Below are 18,037 nucleotides of genomic sequence, written 5' to 3' on the forward strand. Positions count from 1 at the left end.
CACCAGTAAAACTAATGAAATCTGGGAGATTATTATAAAGATAGACCTGAATTTAGAACAGGAATTCTAATAAGAAAACTTAAGTCTGGAATGCAAAGATTGAGAAGAGTAAAAAAGGATCACCCTGCACCTGAACTAACTTTGATTGAAGTCTCAGGTTGCATGCTGATGGAATTGTAAAGGAATTAGGTTTCAAGTCCTCTGAAAACAAGGGATATAATGATACAATACAGGGAAGTGGACAAGACAGATCTGTGGAAATATGTTCTATATGGCAAAATGGAAATACCTTTGTTATTAGAGACTTTGAATTCTAGAAATGGAATTTTTATTGCAATTATCTGTGAAAAAAAAGAATAGGTATATTCTAAAATTATTAGCCAGATAGGACTGTCAGGGAAAACTTACACTAGTAAGTTAAAAATTCCTAGAGAAGTTCCTGGGCACTGAGACAATCGAGCATGGGAATGGTACACATCTATACTAGTAATGACCAAAACTGTGTGGCTGCATACAAATGACTTATTGGAAATTGATCCTGGTGATATCTAGTCCCTCAAGATTTGAATCAAACTTTGCAGTTTTTTTGTTGTCAATCAGTAGTTATAGCTAGGCAGTTATGATTAAGCAACTGCAGTGTGAAACTTGTAGTCATGGCTAATCCTTTGTTTTAAGGAAAAGGAAACACAACCCCAAAATAAATGGGCTGTCTGGATGAGAGCCCCTGGAGTGAATTCAGCACTGAATTCAGGACTGAGCAGTAACTGGGGGAAAGGTAATCCTCTCAGGGGAGACTGCAACCACCAACCCCCTGACTACCAAGTCAAAACAGATCCCCAAATGGACTGGAAGTATTGCACATGTGGAATAATTAGCTTGAGAAGCAAGAGATAGAACTGGCAAATAAGGTTCTGAGTACTAATTAATGAAAAAACTATGTCAACTGTAACCAATGAATGCTGATGCCTTTGTTTGCTAAAATGTGTAAATAGTGTAATGTTTTGATGATGGTGAGACAGACGTTTGTGGGTTGCCCCCTAATTTCCTCCTTTGCACAGAATACAATAAAGAAATAAGAATGCTTCACCGTGGTGTGTGAAGGGCTGTCATACACCAGCCAGGTGATGAGCCTGTGCTTGGGACAACACCCATTAAATATTTGCAAGTGCTGTAGGTGGTGACTGTCAAAATCACGTCAAGAACGTATCACTCATTTCGAGCATAAATGATTGCATTCCTGTTTCCAGTTCAATTTAGTTTATTAGCATCCCAAAATCTCTGCATACAGAACAACTTAATGGTTTATTTAAGAAATGGAAATTAGTATTAAGTAAAAACTTCACCACTATTAGAGACAGAATGCAATTATTTTCTCGAACCAGCGACTTTTACTTCGAAACTGAGACGATCTGTTTTCCAATATTGCCTCCATTCATCATGGACTGGAAAGCAGCTTCAAGGGAAATAATGAAATAAGTTAGTGCCAAGCAAAACAAGCCAAGTAGCTTCTAAAAAAGAAACCAAAAATGGTAGAAGCAAATGTATTAAGCAGCTCCCCAAAAAGGAGAGATACTACTTTGGACCTAAACATATTTATCCTTAATGATGTGCTAAATTAAGAAGGGGATTAAAAAAAGCTAGCCTGTAAAACTGCTAATGATCTGTCATACATATAGCAAAGAGAGACAAGGCATGATTGGACAGCCCACAAATGCTGTGGGTTTCACAAACTTTTGCAAGAAAAAGTTTATAAATATTGTACAATAGTGTGAAAAGCTGGTGCAAAAGAATATACCTTTGAGTAAACAAAGTATGATAAGTATGATATACGACTGAGATATTTGACCAAGTTACTTCAAAATACATATGTATACCAGTAAGGAGAAATTAGCAATGACTAGAATAAACTGAAATCTGTAAGATTTAGTTATCACTTAGTTCTACTAGTTTTCAGTCTTGTGGGACTAAAGACTAAATCATACTCTTCCCTCTTACTTGAAAGGGAACCATTCTTACAACACGTCTTGGATCACATGGCTCATGTCACCAGACCCCCTTCATTTTTATATTTCCTTTGTTACAGATATTTTGAACAGGCTACAGGATATTCTGTTCTGTTAAAAAAAAATTAGTTTTTACTTTCTTTAGCAATATGCTTTGCCCTTTCTTGTGTGTACTTTTCACTTTTTTTTGTTAGCAAATCCAATAACAACCTCTGTTAGATACTAGTTTTTTAAAGTATAAGTTCAAGGATTTCAAAAAAAGCATTTCCTTACACACAAGTTCTAAGAAATAGGCAGCACTTTAAACCTCTAGGATCAGGATGACTATCACTGGCTGCTAAGGTAACAGTCTAAGAATAAACTCCCCTCAGTACTAAAACAACAACAACAATCTAAATTTATATTCAATGATTTTTTTTTAATATGCAATAATTTTCTTACAGAACATTCTAACAATTTGTAAAAAAAAATTTTATTATAACATAAAAACAATATTTTTGATAAAATAGAAAAATCTAAGTTGCCAAATGAAACAAAGAAGGAAGTTAACCTCTAATGTCATTGTATTTTATCAGGTTATTATTCTTAGAAAATGATGTGAAGATCTTACCACCGATGTTTGCTAAGCCTTCTACCACGGTCTCTCTGACCTGTCAATGCAAACAAGCCCTTTCAGTTTTCCTCAAGCAAAAGTAGCATTTCACAATTCTTAGCAACACGGTAAGAAACTGCCATAGAAACTACCAAAATCTAAAGACTTCTCGCTCCAATAGACAGCACTCTGTTTGGACCAGGTTCTTTCATCAAGAGAGGTGTGAATATTTTCTGATAAACTTGCATGTGATTTAATTCTTCAGTCAGATCTCTGCCCCTGCCAAAATTTAGTATTTGGTATTTTCCCAGGAAGATTTACTGATTACTTGAAGAAACAAAAACTAATTCAGACAGACCTCACAGGCAAGGCACGTTTAAGCATATACCCATCACAAAGCAATAAACTGTGATTTTAAAGCTTGGAGCAAAATTTCAGACAAGATCCTCAAAAGCATTCAGGACATTTAACTAATCAGGTATTTGAAAGAACATATTTCGAAAGTCTGAATCTTTAAGTAAAAAAGCACTTGCACCCTATGCTGAAATAAAGAATACAGATATCAGCAGCATGTAATCAGAGAAGTCTGTCATACTGCAGTCAGACCATCCTCAGCAGGTACCTTTTAAAACAGTGCTATCTAATAAGCTTTCAATTATACTTACACATTTTTTAAAAAGTCTCTTCACTCCTGAGGCACAAGAAGAGAGCCAGAGACAAAGAAATTAGTCCTCTTGTAGTAGGAGATAATACTAAAGGCCATAGATAAAACCTGAAAGTTCTCACCTTCAGTTTACCCTCTTGGATCCACTGGCAGAGTTGTAATACACTAGCTTCTTGTTTGTCCATGTAGTTCAACACTAAGAATCTTTCCCTGTGAAAGAAAAGAATGAGCTTTGAGTTTAGAAACCTTGGTCAACGTACTTGAAAATCTTTACAAATCTTTTCAGGAAACAACCTTGTTGAAATGGAAAGGTTATGAGCATGAATTACAACGAAATGTAGCTCAGGGTTTTGCCAGCTTGTTGTGACAGCTTCCTGCAGTGGGAGCTTGACAGTAACATCAGTCTTAGACAGGTAATTCTGTTCAATTATCAGAAAGAGGAGAGTAATAAAAATCAAGTAGTATCACCAGAACAAGCAAATATCCATAAGATGTGAGCAAATTCCTTTGGTTCGTTGTTTTTTTTTTTTTTTTTAATTGGTAGGGAGAAAAATTAGTGGACCTGGAACTAGATGATGAGAATAACTTAATTTTCAGGCTCCCCACAATTGTGCATATCCTGATGTCATGACTTTCTATAGCAATTGAGAAACTGAAATGATTATCAAAAATGATAGCTACTTGTAGAAACATGCTGACTAAATTCTCTACTGTGTTCTACTAAGCATGGTGTATTTTACTATTTTTATCCATTTTTAAGAGGGCAGACAACAGTAACAGGGACAAGGAAAGATTTTAATTAGAAGAGATCGATTTATTTGCACAGAAATCAAGTCTCCAAAATGTCCTGCAATACAACGACTGAAAAGTCTCCTAAGAATCTCCTCCTAATCTCTGCCTTAGCTCCATCTGAATTCTAAGAGGAGATTCAGAAATTCCCAGAGTCAGAACATAATACAAATGTTTTATCCATATATATCTGTCACACCTACAGTTCCATTATCTCATAACTCCCCAAATACTAAAAATGTAATTTCAATAAAATCACTGCATCAGCTGCATCCTTACTTTAAAAAGAATTGATTTTCTCTCCGCCTGAATGACAACATTTTGAGAGAAGGCACTTTGCAAAATACCTGAGGAACAGAACTATAGCAACACCTTCCCTTGTACTAAGAATTTTCAGGGATTCCAGGATTAAATAAAGCAACCTCAATCAAAATGTAACAACTGACATCTACAATTCGATACAACAACATACAACATCCTTTCCCATTTTTTAACTGATAAAGACAAATGTAAGAGAAAGGATCTACTGATATCATGATTATAAATTTCCTTTTTAGGCACGGCAACACTCTCTTCTGATTATCAGTAGCTACTGCAGATTACAGACTACCTTCCAAACATCATGTGCATAATCTACCCAGAACCTGGTCACAAGTTCCGGAGGAGAAATGTACCTTGTGATGTTCCTTTCTTTCTGTATTTTTTCTATGTCAGGAGGCAGTGGAGGGGGATAAGGCACATCTTTGTTATACTGAGAAATCTGTCCACACAGGATGATATGGCTGTTCTGATTCATCTGTTTGGGACAGCACAAAGTGAGAAAAATTACATTCCTTGGTCTCAGAAACTAAATTTTTCAAAGATGCAATAGATGATACTGCAAAATTTTCACTAGCCACATTTCCTATGAAAGAGTGGGAGAATTGCATGCACTTCAATCTATGACAACATTCAAATACATAAATGCAAGGCAATAGTGGAAAAATAAATGCTATACAGCCTAGTGTAATTTAAAAAGACACAAAATAGAAGGAATATAGGAAATTGTTATCTTACTGTGGGCCCCCAGGATCAGCACCTGAAGTCAATCACTGAAGTGGAAAGCCTGCTCTGCTGTATTACAGGCTGGACTCCAGTATGAATTAATTGAAAGCCGGGCATACAGACATTGGAGAATGACTAGAATAAACCTGACAGCTGGAATAATCACCTGACTTATAACTGTATCACTGATGTCTCCACCAACATTGTCAAAGTAAACATCCACACCACCTGGGCAGAGTTCACGTAGCTGTTTTGCCACATCCTCCTTCTTGTAATTGATAGCAGCATCAAACCCCATTTCTTGGACCAAAATGGAGCACTTCTCATCTGTGCCAGCAATCCCCACCACTCTAGAGCAGCCCTCCAGACGGCCAATCTGCAGGCACACAGTTAAAAAACCAAAACCAACCAACCAACCAAAACCCCCAAACAATAAAAACAAGTTAGAGATCATTCATCTGCATAAAAGTACCAGTGGAAGAAAGGGAGTCTTAAGGGGTGTTACAGTTATTCCCCATCCCCCTAAACCCCAGGCAGCAAAAACTCCCATCTCATGTGACACAGCTGCCTCTTGTCACTCCCTCCTCACAACTACATACGGGGCAGGTACAATCAAAATTTGCCATCTTTTGAAACTCACTGACTGCAGGAGACTATGTTTGCAGAGTCACAAATGACTGCCAGTACTGGAGAACCAAATATAGTAGAAAACTACCATCTGCCAAGTAATGCCTTTTCCTGGTCTTAAAATCAAGAGTCAAACACGGTTAGAAGGGGAAAAGGGATTTTACCTTGGTATTTATTTTAAGGATCCTTAGGTGCACACGTCCAGGTCAAATGCACTGAAATGCACACCACAATGCACACCCCCAAAAGATCTGGTATAACACTATAGGTCTTACTAATTAGCATATCTATCCAAAATTCCCCAATGAGAGGCTTGAATAAGCCCCCCTCCCCAAGGAACCTTCCCCTGGACGGTTCTATCTTAGTTTACAGAATGTGTTCTGGCAAGGACCTTGGTCTCTCTTGGCACACTAACCCCTAACTACGAAGTTTCTAAAATGTTTAGTCTTCTAGCTGAACAAACAAGTCCAAGAATGTAACACTAAGAATACAGAAGTTGTTAAAAGGTATAACAGGGGTATAACAGAAAAGGCAAAAATCTTCATGGCATCACAAGTACCATAACATAACTAATAAAAGGCAAATAGAAAATGAGACAATAACTTATTTAAATACAATCTTCATAGATTTGCTCATGCATTGTTTCTTCATAGCTTCTCTTTATTAGGTCTAAAGTTTGCTTGTTTATATGTATGAATACATCTAGAGAGATATTTGTAGATAAGCACATACACACTGCAAACAGGTTCCGCAAAGCGGAGGAGGATAAAAGGACTGTAAATCTCAAAACACAAAGGATGCCATGGAACACAGCACAAAGGGTTTACCATATTTTTTTACTATTTTCTAATAGAGAAGAAAAAGAAAGTCTCCAGTCAATAGAGTGTTGGAATGGTAGGCTACCATATAAATGTATAATAAATACATGCATATATACCATCTATTTTACTTGTGCTAGCAACAAGTAATCACCACCATCAGTTTTCTCCTCTCCCTACCTCATGAAACTTGAGTTTCATATGTAAAGTCTTTCACAGTTAGAGTGTGTGCCAAACCTGTGAAACTAGCCCTTCCCATGGCGTTATACCTGCTCATATTTACAATGATTTTATCTGTATGTTTAATAACCAGCATGTTTCAGAAGACAAAACTTGGTAACACAGTATGTCCTAAGCCTACACCTACCTGGCCGGCCAAAGAGCCACAGGCACCGGCTGCTCCACTCACCACCATGGTCTGATTTGCACCTGCAGTCACATGTCCTTTCTCCCTGATTCCCAACAGGGCCGTCAGTCCCGTGATGCCAGCTGCACCCAGAAAGTAGGAAAGGCGTCCATTTACAAGTTGTGGAACAAGCTAGGGAACAGAAACGCGTGGTGGAGGTCATTTGTTTCTAACGTTTTGCTCTTTGATTGCCTGAAGGCAGAAGACTAATTCAGGATATTTACCAGGCAAGGTACAATTGGTAGGGATGGGCTATCTCTAGCTCCAGTCTAATAACAAGTTTGTACAAAAATGTTAAGTCTCTGTGGTTTTAGAAAATGTTTTCAAACAAAGTAACTCACAAAAACTTAAATTATGGAAGCATTAAAAAGCAGTTGGGAGATAAGAAGTTTCCAGCAATGGTGAACTATTCCTATGCTAGCATAAAGGATATAAATGCATTATTTTACCAAATATAGTGATTGCAGATTAGTGGCAGAGAGTCCTAAAGGAAGGAGTTTATTGGGAAGCATAAATTCTCAAACTACAGTAAATTTCTGTTACAAGAGAACAATCAACATCGTATCCCCAATGCACTGAAACCTCTCCACTTTCAACTTAATATTGAATACCCTTTCTTATGTGGATGTAAAACCTCACATAGAAGCTTTTACTAACATAAGTTAGTAAAATAAATATACCTAAAACCTTTTATATCTTACAATTACACTCTCATGAAGAAGGAGTTCTATTAGAATTAAAATAATTAAGAGAATTAACTAACTGAAGCAGCTTCAGGGCAATTTATTGATAAAAGCAACAATTTAAATAATACTGGCCTGTCTGTTAACCAGCAAAAGCATTTACATTTTTGTTACGGAAAAAAAAATTGATACAAATTTTGGCACCTATGGGTTGCTCTGCTTTTTGAGAACTGATTGTTTCAATAGGTATGCTTGTTTTTCACTAAAAATATTGTCATTAGCTGCTATTTACAAGTTGTGGAACAAGCTATTTAGTGGGGAAAAAAAGGTTTCGGGGAAAAAACAGTCACAACCTGGGATTTGCATTTGTATTACCTTTTGTAGCAAGCTTCCATCCAGAATTGCCACTGTCTGCCAGGGCCAAGTGAAGGAAGTTACAAAGTCTCCTTTAGCAAGGTTATCGTGCTTGCTCTCCTCCACAACCCCGATGCCCCCACCATCAGCAACTTCAGACAGCTGCCAGGGCTGCAGGTAATCTGAGCCCGTGTCCTCGTTCATTCGGCAGCGCTGAAAAACAAGGCTTTATTGAAAGGCTCTGGTGGAACACCACTTGTTTATCAATTCAAATTGAGTGAGGGATGAGATGTGTTTAAAACTGCAAACACAAAGGGCTACTCAAAAATCTCTGAATAAGCCCCAAGTGTTCATAATCTTTTCTTAGATCCTTCTTTCCCCTTGTTTGCTCAGTACAGAAGGAGAATGGACCATCCTGATCTCCTCCAGCACTGTTACCAAAGCCAACACATTCTACAGAAGTTGGCTCAAAGGCACCAGTGCAATTGATAATGGCAAGCTTGGGTCTGATGAGAATCCTACAAATGCCATTCCTTAACTGAAGGAATCCTAGAAATGCAGGATAAAAAAACCACCCAAAAGTCATTTAGTCCATGCCTGTGCACTGAAGAGCAGTCAAATATATGCAGACCATCCCTGACAGACATCTGTTTAATGAAACATCTTGAAATGTGATGTATTTTCTTTGCAGCTTCTCCTGTAGCTACAGCTAGTATTTCAGGATTCTTAAGCTTTTCCTTAATTACCAAACTAAATGTACTTTCCTGAAATGTAGACTGTTTCTTTTCTGCTATCACCATCTATGGAGGGAATAAATGATTGGAATTCTCTTTATAACAAACTTTTACAGACTCTGTCTGGTTCTTCTACTTTCACTTCCATTTCAACCCACAATTCTTCCAACCACATGATTTCTGTAATTGTGCATGACTGGGGGAAAAAAAAAATATAAAAAAGGCCAAGTTCAGAAAAAGCTGATACAAACAAATCTGTAATGGCAGACCAGAGCTCATGGTCTTTTCCTGGTCCTATAAAGTCATATTCCTACATATATCCCAGGCATATTAATGCCAAATTCTTTCCCAGTATAACTCCATCAGAATGAATACAATTACTAAGTTATAATAGACATATTTGTTCTGTAATTGGTAGCTTTGGTGTTAAACATCATGACAGGTGCAGAATTGAAGGTACTTTAAAAAACAAATTCTGGCTTAGCTCTAAGTTCAGCACCTACCATGTAGGGGTCCACTGAGAGGTAGAGAGTTTTAACACGCACTTGTCCTGCTTGGACTGTATCTGCTATTGTACTTTGCTCCAGTCGGAAGTTTTCAGCCACTGGCACTCCATTCTTACCTAGAGTTATTTTAAAATTAAACAAATAAATGAATCAATATAGAGCTTCCCTTAATCAGGGAGGGAAGGCCTTTTTTTAAGGTAGTCCTTTTTAGAATAAATTAGGTTATATGTTTACTCAGGTATAAAACTACCAACCAACTACTCTCACTTTTCTGCCTCTTCTGACTCAAGTGAGACTGAGGGAATACAGACCAGAGCCACTGCACATGCACCTGCTGCAAGGGCATCCCTTCACAGAGACTTCCTAACATTAAAGCTTCCCAAAAAGACCCATAAAACTGTGGTAAGAACCCCAGAACTGGAGGCTTCATCCTCAGGTTGGTACCACATGCAGCAGATCAATCAGACAACTGGAACCACTAACACTGAGACAGCCAGACAGCCTTGCATATTTTAACTGCAGAGTGACTGCACAACTACAGCAGGCTCCTGCTGTAACATTTGAAAGACTTAATTGCAGGTCACACAATAGTTCTTAACTCTTAAAACTGTTTTAGCATTAAGCAGCATACAATACTTCCTCCAAAACTTAAAGTCTTCTATACCAGAAGATTTATGAACTCACTACTCAAAATACTGTGCTGATATCCATAACAAGGCAAATGTGTAAGCAAGAAAGTAAACAAAAGCTCAACAGCGTAAATTTAAAAAACAAACCCTTTGAAACATGAGAGGAATAAAAGATTCAATATTTACTACAAAGAAACAAAAATTAATAGTAACAAAATATTGTAGACATCTCTTATAATGCAAAAAGAATAAATGTGAGAACTAAAAAGTCATGTTCAATAATCTTTCTTCACTTTCATCCCCTAGAGTTTTCTCATATATTATGTGTTAATCCTTTTTTCTCACCCAACAGTTTAGAAATCTGTATATACAGACTAAACAAATGCAGTTTGAATATATGTTATTTAATAATAGAAAGGTATTTATAATAATAAAGTTTACTTATATTAATAAACGTAAACAAATTTAATATAAATGTATTTATGTTAATGGAAATGAATACATATATATATATAAATAAATGCACTTTAAATAAACTTTATTGCTGCATGCAATATTAAGATACATAAAAGTCAGTATCTCAAGTTAGTTTCTGTTTCTACCCTCAGCATTTTGGAGCATTAGGCAATCAGAACAAACACCTTGTTTCTTTAGTGGAGAGAAATACATACCAGGCCGTGAATTCAGCACTACTCTTTGTATAATCATCTCTGCTTTTGCAGCAATTTCACACTGGATTTCTACAAAAGAAAATGTTGTTTGAAGGCCCGAAACATAAATGTTCTTGAAAAAAGAATATGGGGCAAAGTACTCAGTAATCTGGAAACTGGGGATGGAATACGGACCTCACCAACTTCAGTGTCCATGCCCAAGGAAGATATAAAGGATCATATAAACCAACCTCAAGCATAAAATAAACAAATGTGTGAACAAGGAGTTTCCCTGTTTATCTTATTGAAGCCCTGATTTTATACAATGTCACAGCTGCACCTACTGGAAAGATGGAAAATTGTAATGTACCATGCTCCCTCTAAGACCATCACCATCCGCTACCAGGCAGCGGGAGACGTGTTTGATTTGCTTTCCTGCGCTGAGAACACCCTGTTCCCACCTAAAAGACACAGAGGCAATTATCCACACAAAGTCAGGTGCCACTCAATAAAAGGCAGCCAGGCACACCAGAATAGCAGTGTGCAGGTACATGAAAAAAGACATTGCTGTGTAAGATGTTTGGTAAGAAAAAGCAATTCTTTCCATTAGCCTCTCTATTAGAGATGAGAAAGAATGAGATCACCACTTAATCTCTTCTACATAAAAATTTCTCATTGAATTTCAACATTTTAAAAGAGGATTGTAAAACTGTGATTTTGCACCTGTGAGACTCAAACTTATTAAGAGGAAGTTAACCTGATAAAAAAGCCCCATGATCTTACATGCTTTCAGATCTAATACAAAATAAAGATGTTACTACTGTTTTCAGCTGACAGCCATAAATAACCAACCTCCACATGAACAAAGGACATTAAGGAATGAAACATGATAGCTGACATCTTTGCCATAAGAAACAGCTTTGACAAGAACAGCAAATTGGAGCAAATCTAAAAGATGAGCCTAGAAAGAGTACATCATCACCACTTATCCAACATCTTTATTCTTTGAACACTGCAAAATACAGAACCTTGTCTGTACTGCTACAGTGCTTACGTAACAGCACTCACAAACCATCAAGAACTATAGCCTGGAATGCTGAAAAACATAATTTAAAAGTTATTAGGAGAAAAGGTGCACATCCCTTGCCATCCCTCCCCTCTAAGACACACAGCTGATTCAAAACACAAGTCTCTTGTTAAAGAAACACATCAAGGTTTAACATTTTATTATGTTTGCACTTGAGAAGCTACTTACTTGCAAAACGTTATTCAAAAGTTATTTTCTTTCCAGTATTTCAACACCTAAGGATGCTACAAGATAAGCTACAAGGAATGAATCTCAAATGTGTCTTTACAGCATCACATAATTGAAAAATAAGTGACCTGTAGAGTTCTTTGGACAAAACAATGTAGAACAACAGTCTAAAACTGGAAAAAGGAAAAAAAAACCCCACACTTCGATGAAATTACTAGTTACTGTTTATAAACAAAAATGAGCATTGAAAATTAAGGACTTTACAATTAAAAATCAAAACAAGAATCCATCTTTATACCCACACAGCTGATACGATCTCTAGAACATAAATAATGTAAAATCCTAACAGGAAGGATAGCCTAAAATAAACTTTGGCAGATGTTAGGTTCAACACCGTACTCAGCTATAGACTTCCTGTGTGATCATGGGCACATCACTCTGTATTTGTTTTACAGAATATTTTTCAGAACAAAACTCCAAATTCTTCCTGATAACATCTGCCCAATAAAATTACATCCAAGTAGTACAGTTGTTATCCCCAGAGCAATTGTTTTAGCATCTGAGAATTTCTGCTAATACAATGAGCATTTTATAAACTGTCAGATGTGTCCAGTGCAGTTTAAAAGGACAAGCCTACTCTAGTAAATGATTTGCACACACTCACAACTTGGTCGAAATTTATAACCACGAATCAAACTGCTCTGTGCAGAAATAATGAGTTAAGAATGCAGTGAATATAAACCAACAGCATCTGGCAGCTCACATGAAATCTGGGCAAATCACTCCTCAATATGTACTATCCATATCCATGGCTGAGGGTTTGATCCTCTGTTTACAAACAACACAGAGCAGGCAGAATTGCTGTACAGTCAAAACTGCTGACTCAATTTTTGTTAGCCTGAAACTAAATATGTGTATTATGCAAACACAAAAACCCAATCTGAACAAGAGAGGATGAAGATAATTTTTATTGTGACTAATATACTCCTGAAATATCTGCTTTCTATGATTGTACAGAGGAAAAAAACCCCAGTTTTATAAAGAAAAAAAAAATCAAAGTTATTAACATACTAAAAGGAAGACAAAGCAACACAGAGCAGCATAGAAAGATGTGAGTAGAAAAATTATCCAGTGTAAGTTTAGACTACTTCTTTGAATGCCTGACATTTTGAAGGAACAAAACCACTGTTTATTTCCCAGTTTGCTTTCACAGCTTTTGTTTGAGGAGCCTGTGTACTGATTCAGTTTGAAGATCTTCCAAATACTGTCAGTGGGTGGACAAAAAGTGAAACTGGCAACTGAATTGTCACTCATTCTATGACAGCTGCGACAACAAATACAACACTGCAGATGGACATTTATTTCTAAATAGGACTGCACCTACAGTGGAAGTCAGCAACACCATTACACAAGCAAATGGGGTCACAGTAACACCATACCAACACTAAGAATCAAACTTTCCTCACATTACAAACAAACAGAACTGACTAAAGGAAGTAAGTAGAGGCACCATATTTTAGCACTGTAAAGTGAGGAAAGCTTTTGGGAAAAGAGAACCGATTTTTTTTTTTTTAAGTGAAAGAAAGGGGATTTGTATCATATAAGCAATTCCTTTCAATACGTGCATAGAGCCAGTGTGCAGGATGTTTTGGACTATTTTTTTTTAAAAACAACACAAAGCAACACATATTGTTACTTTTTAGCTTTTCCAAACAAAAATAATCTGAGTTGGTTTTACTCTTTAAATCAAATAGAGTAAAAATTCCAAGTTTTAACATCATTGTTCTATGCCAATCACCTTATCTACCCTATGAGTACATCAGGAGGATTAGGCAGCACAACAGCAGCATCTTAGGGAGTCTCAAGTATGTTTTAGCCCAGTTTTACTCTTACCTCTTTCTCCCCTTGCCTTTCTTCCCCCATTTTTTCAGAGACACATGACAACTCCTTTTAAAAACGTTAAATAAATTCCTCAGTGCTAAAATGCTTCAGTTTGTTTGCCCTGGGCTTGGTTCCCAGAACTTCTTGTTTCTGAGACTGCCCGTAAGGCAGTTTTCAGTTGCATACACTCTTGCCAAAATGAGTCACCTGCTTCCAAGTCATTAAAGCCCATGCCAGATGCAGTCTAGTTAAAAAAAAAAAAGGAACAGCAGGTAGTACTGTATCAGGCCCAGGCAGCAAGGAGGAAGAAGTAGGCAATCTAAACAGAGAACAAGATTTGGGAGCCTTCTGAAACTGTGATGTCAAAATGGCTGGAGCAAGGATCCTCAAAGGAAACTCAAGGAAAGAAACTTCAAGACTGACTCTGAACGGGGAACATGCAGGAAAGAAAGACGGGAAGAACTGGGACTAGGAATCAGTAAGAACAGAGAAACATGGCAAGAATAGCAACTTAATGGCCAGTAAAGCAGGGGAGAGTGAAACAAAATGGGGAAAGAGAACTGAAGAAACTGGGAACAATGAATAAGACAAACAAGCAAACTGAGATGGGAATAACTGGTGAAAAAAAGAAAGAAGAAACAACTGTAACTGGCAAGGTGATGGAAATGGAAAAGCAAATGTAAGGGATTAAGCACCAAAGTTTCCACCAGCTCCACTAAGGAGCTCTACATTTGATTAATATTAGTTAATGGCAAGCCAGAATCAATATTGACTGTCATGAATGGAGAAAAACACATGCCATAAAAAGCTAAGCACTTTCATGAACGGAACCAATAAATTTAGATTTCCTAATGTTCCATGTCTCATCACTGAATTCTCTGATGAGAAGTTCCTCCCATAGCATTTTCTTCATGTGGATTTTCTGACACACTATAAGAGTTGAAGGAAGGCTTCAGTCTTTCCTCCAAAGCAGAAGCAGATGAAAAAGACAGTGACAATAGTTGTAGGATCTTGATCCAGCCATCTCCTTCTTTATATTCCTAAGAAGCCTAGTATCTTTCAGCTTTTTATCAGATTTTCCTGACCTATGGAGCAAAAGTTCCAGTTGGTAAACACATTCGTATCTACATACAATAGAACTGTATAAATGTTACTTTCTCAGATTTAGGTGCCAAAAAATTATCTAAAAACTTTCAAGTACCACATCTTGGACTTTTTATCTTTTTTTAATAAATAGTTACATTGATGGAAATTGTTTAAAATACCGTATTTGTATTTTAAGGACTACTTCTTCTTAGCATAATTTCACATAAGGAGTACAGATTGCTCCCAGGAGGGCAGGAGCATCACCCGATGGGGTTTTCGAGAAGCCTATGATGCAGTTTGCAGGCTCCCACGTGAGACCCATCTCAGAGAGCCTACTGACTACCCACTTTCCCAGGTATGCCCAAAGACCAAGTTAGAAAGCAGTGCTGCCAAAGGTGGAAGAGCCTCTGGGGAGAGCCTTGCAGACGGGTCGTTAGCAGTTTCGGAAGCCGCAGACAGAACAGCCCAGGAGAGAGAACCCCAGAGAGGCAGAGGCAGCGCAGGGCGTTCAGTCCTACAGGCTAGTCCGGGGCTGCAGTGGGCTCCGCTCCTCTCCTCCGGGATGCCTCCACCGCCCCGCGACGCGTTTCGACCGGGGGCTCAGTAAAGCTCAATTCGAGCTCCCGTTCCAGGGATCGGGCAATGGCAACAGCCTCTTCCAACCCCTTCCGCACCTGTGCCTCCGCCTGCCCTGCAGCGAGGAAGCGCTAATCCCTGAGGATACGACTCCTGGGAAGGAGAGTACCGGCTCTACCAAGCACCCCCCGGCCCAGGCCGAGCCCCGGCTGCCCCCCGGCACCGCTGCGTCCCCTCAGACCGCGAAGCCCCCGCTCACCTGAGCCGGCCCCGCACTCCCCAGAGAACACTCAACCCCGCCCCGGCCCCGCGCGCACGCGCGCGGACCTTAAACAGGGAAACGCTGGGGAGACCCGTCCTTAAAGCGGCGATGCCCCGAGCCCGGCCGCGGTGGCCTGAGGCGAAGCGCGGGTGGGGCGATGGCGGAGCAGTCCCTGAATCGTATAATCACACAGAGTTGGAATTACGGTTGGAAAAGGCCTCCAAGAGCATCGAGCCAACCTTTCACTGAACACCACGTTGTCAACTAGACATGGCACTAAGTGCCGCATACGGTTTCTTGAACACCTCCAGGGAATGGCAACTCCACACCTTCCCTAGGCAGCTGGATTCCGGTTAATGCTTAATAACTCGCTCAGTGAAGAAATTATTCATAATGTCCAACCTGAACCTCCGCTGGCACAGCTTGAGGCCATTTCCTCTTGTCCTATTGCTGGCTGCCTGGGAGAAGAGACCAAACCTCACCTGGCTACAACCTCCTTCCAGGCAATTGTAGAGAGCAATAAGGTTACCCCCTGCCCCCAAGTCTTCTTTTCTCCAGGATAAACACCCCCAGCTCCCTCAGCTACTCATCACATTTGTGCTCCAGACCCTTCACCACCTACATTGCCCTTCTCTAGATCTACTCCAGCACCTCAATGTTTTTTTCGTTGCGATGGGCCCAAAACCGGGCACAGCACTCAAGGTGTGGCCTCAGGAGGGCTGAGTACGGGGGGACAATCACTGCCCTGCTCCTGCTGTCCACGCTATTGCTGACACAGGCCAGGATGCCATTGGCCTCCCTGGCCACCCGGGGATACATTGGCTGATGTTCGTTTTGCTATCAACCAGCATCCCCAGGTCCTTTTCCTCCAGGCAGCTTTCCAGCTGCTCTTCCCCAGGCCTGTAGTGCTGCATGGAGTCGCTGTAACCCAAGTGCAGGATTCAGCACTTGGCCTTATTAAACTGAGGCACTGACAGAAGGCATTTACAGTTTATGAGGGCACAGTTTCTTTGTGTAACACTGGGAGACATTTGCTCCTCGCTTGTTCCAGTGGACGAGATTTTGTTCATTGCTGCAATATAGGGCTATTTTATAGCCATTCCTAAAATTCCAGTAAAGTTGCTGTTGTGTGCAATATAATGTATTTACTATATATATGTTGTTTCTGTGCTTGAATACAGATGAAGGTGTTTCTTTCCTTAAAAAACATGTAGCAAGAGCCAGAGCTTTCCTGGGATGAGGCTCAGGTCTTGGTACTGCCTGACAGGATTACTCTGTGTACTCACCCTGTGTTGTAGTGACTCACTGTGCTGTAAGGACAAACAGGTCTGTGAAGTGGCCACTGAGTTGGTGACAGCTACTGTGGAGCTTGAAATGACTGCTTCAGCCTGGAAAAACTCTTCTAGAGTAATGATTCTGATGACTTTGTACTCTGTCTCTCACATAAAGGCAGGCAAAGGCTTTCTATTGTAGCTTGACACATAGCACTGTAATATAGGTTTAAGTGAATGACTTATATTTGTGCCACCATAATATACAAAACTTTGCAGTTCACATTATTTGAAATAACATCATTGGAACCAGAATGGTCTAGAGGGGGAAAAACGAAGTATGTTAATAATGGGATTTATACTTTGTATGTTTTTTTTTCCCCAACTTGTATCAGCTGATCTCATGACAGGTGCACTTATTGCAAGTGTAATGCACTGAAAGCAAGTCTTGAGGGTTGAAATCATCTTGACAGTTTCAAATGGGCACATCTTGTGTGTAGGAGGCCTGCGTTCAAATGAATGAGCACTGACTCGCCTCCTACTTGTGCAAGAAAAGAGCAGCACAATTACAAAAACAACTATTTCAGAAAACAATGTCACAGGTCACTACATGAGCAAATAGGAAAATATGATGAAATGTATTACTGGAGAGCTTCCTGTTAATTTAGAAGTTGTGTATCTCAATGACTAGTAATAATTGAAAGAGAAGTAGGGAAAGAGAAAACATATGTTGTATTTTGGCAAGTGTACACATATTTTTTACCCCTGTATTATATAATATAATGACAATACAACTTCTGGTGTTTGATAAAGTTACAAAAAACCTCCCAGACCCTTAACCCAAACACATTAAATAGTATTTCAGAATCTCTGTACAGCCCCACTTTCTCTTGCCTGGTGCAGGGTGATTGTGTTTCCTCTGCAAACAAGGTTATCCTGGGAGATAGTTGCAGCAATCATCTGTATTTTGCTGTTTAACCTCTACGGTCATGCACACCCCCCCACCCTGCCTTGTCTCCTATGTTAAGTATTTTTTAAGTGAAGCTGTTGTAAAATAAACTCAGGTGTGAATTTAAAGTGCAGTAGCTATTCTGCACTGACTTGCCTTGTGGATACTTTTACTACTCTAAAAATGCTTTTTTGTGGTTTACCTTGATTCACCTCACACTGAACTGCAAAGTCACCCCACATGTGAAATAAAACTGTC

General features: G+C 39.0%; 1 protein-coding gene across 8 annotated transcripts; it reads right to left on the bottom strand.

Annotated features, from left to right (window-relative positions):
• Positions 1-1,240: 1,240 nt before the first annotated feature.
• PTGR2 (prostaglandin reductase 2) lies at positions 1,241-15,601 on the bottom strand. 8 transcript variants are annotated; one of them, XM_042048359.1, is made up of 12 exons: positions 13,648-15,476; positions 10,870-10,960; positions 10,521-10,589; positions 9,218-9,336; positions 8,833-8,910; positions 8,002-8,193; positions 6,905-7,075; positions 5,259-5,468; positions 4,723-4,844; positions 3,382-3,469; positions 2,614-2,653; positions 1,241-1,453 (listed from the first exon to the last, which is right to left on the bottom strand). In XM_042048359.1, the coding sequence occupies exons 3-12, from the start codon at positions 10,555-10,557 to the stop codon at positions 1,389-1,391; spliced, it is 1,122 nt and encodes a 373-aa protein (XP_041904293.1). In that variant the 5' UTR covers positions 10,558-10,589; positions 10,870-10,960; positions 13,648-15,476; the 3' UTR covers positions 1,241-1,388. The 8 variants fall into 8 exon arrangements, 7 of the variants coding, with proteins under 7 accessions (XP_041904293.1, XP_041904291.1, XP_041904292.1 ...); XM_042048357.1 differs by lacking the exons at positions 10,870-10,960; positions 13,648-15,476 and adding an exon at positions 15,557-15,597; XM_042048358.1 differs by lacking the exon at positions 10,870-10,960.
• Positions 15,602-18,037: the final 2,436 nt, after the last annotated feature.

The sequence above is a fragment of the Corvus kubaryi genome, unplaced genomic scaffold (assembly GCF_017639235.1).
Source record: "Corvus kubaryi isolate FWS band 111438036 unplaced genomic scaffold, C.kubaryi_AGA036_p1.0 66, whole genome shotgun sequence".
Lineage (NCBI taxonomy): Eukaryota > Metazoa > Chordata > Aves > Passeriformes > Corvidae > Corvus > Corvus kubaryi.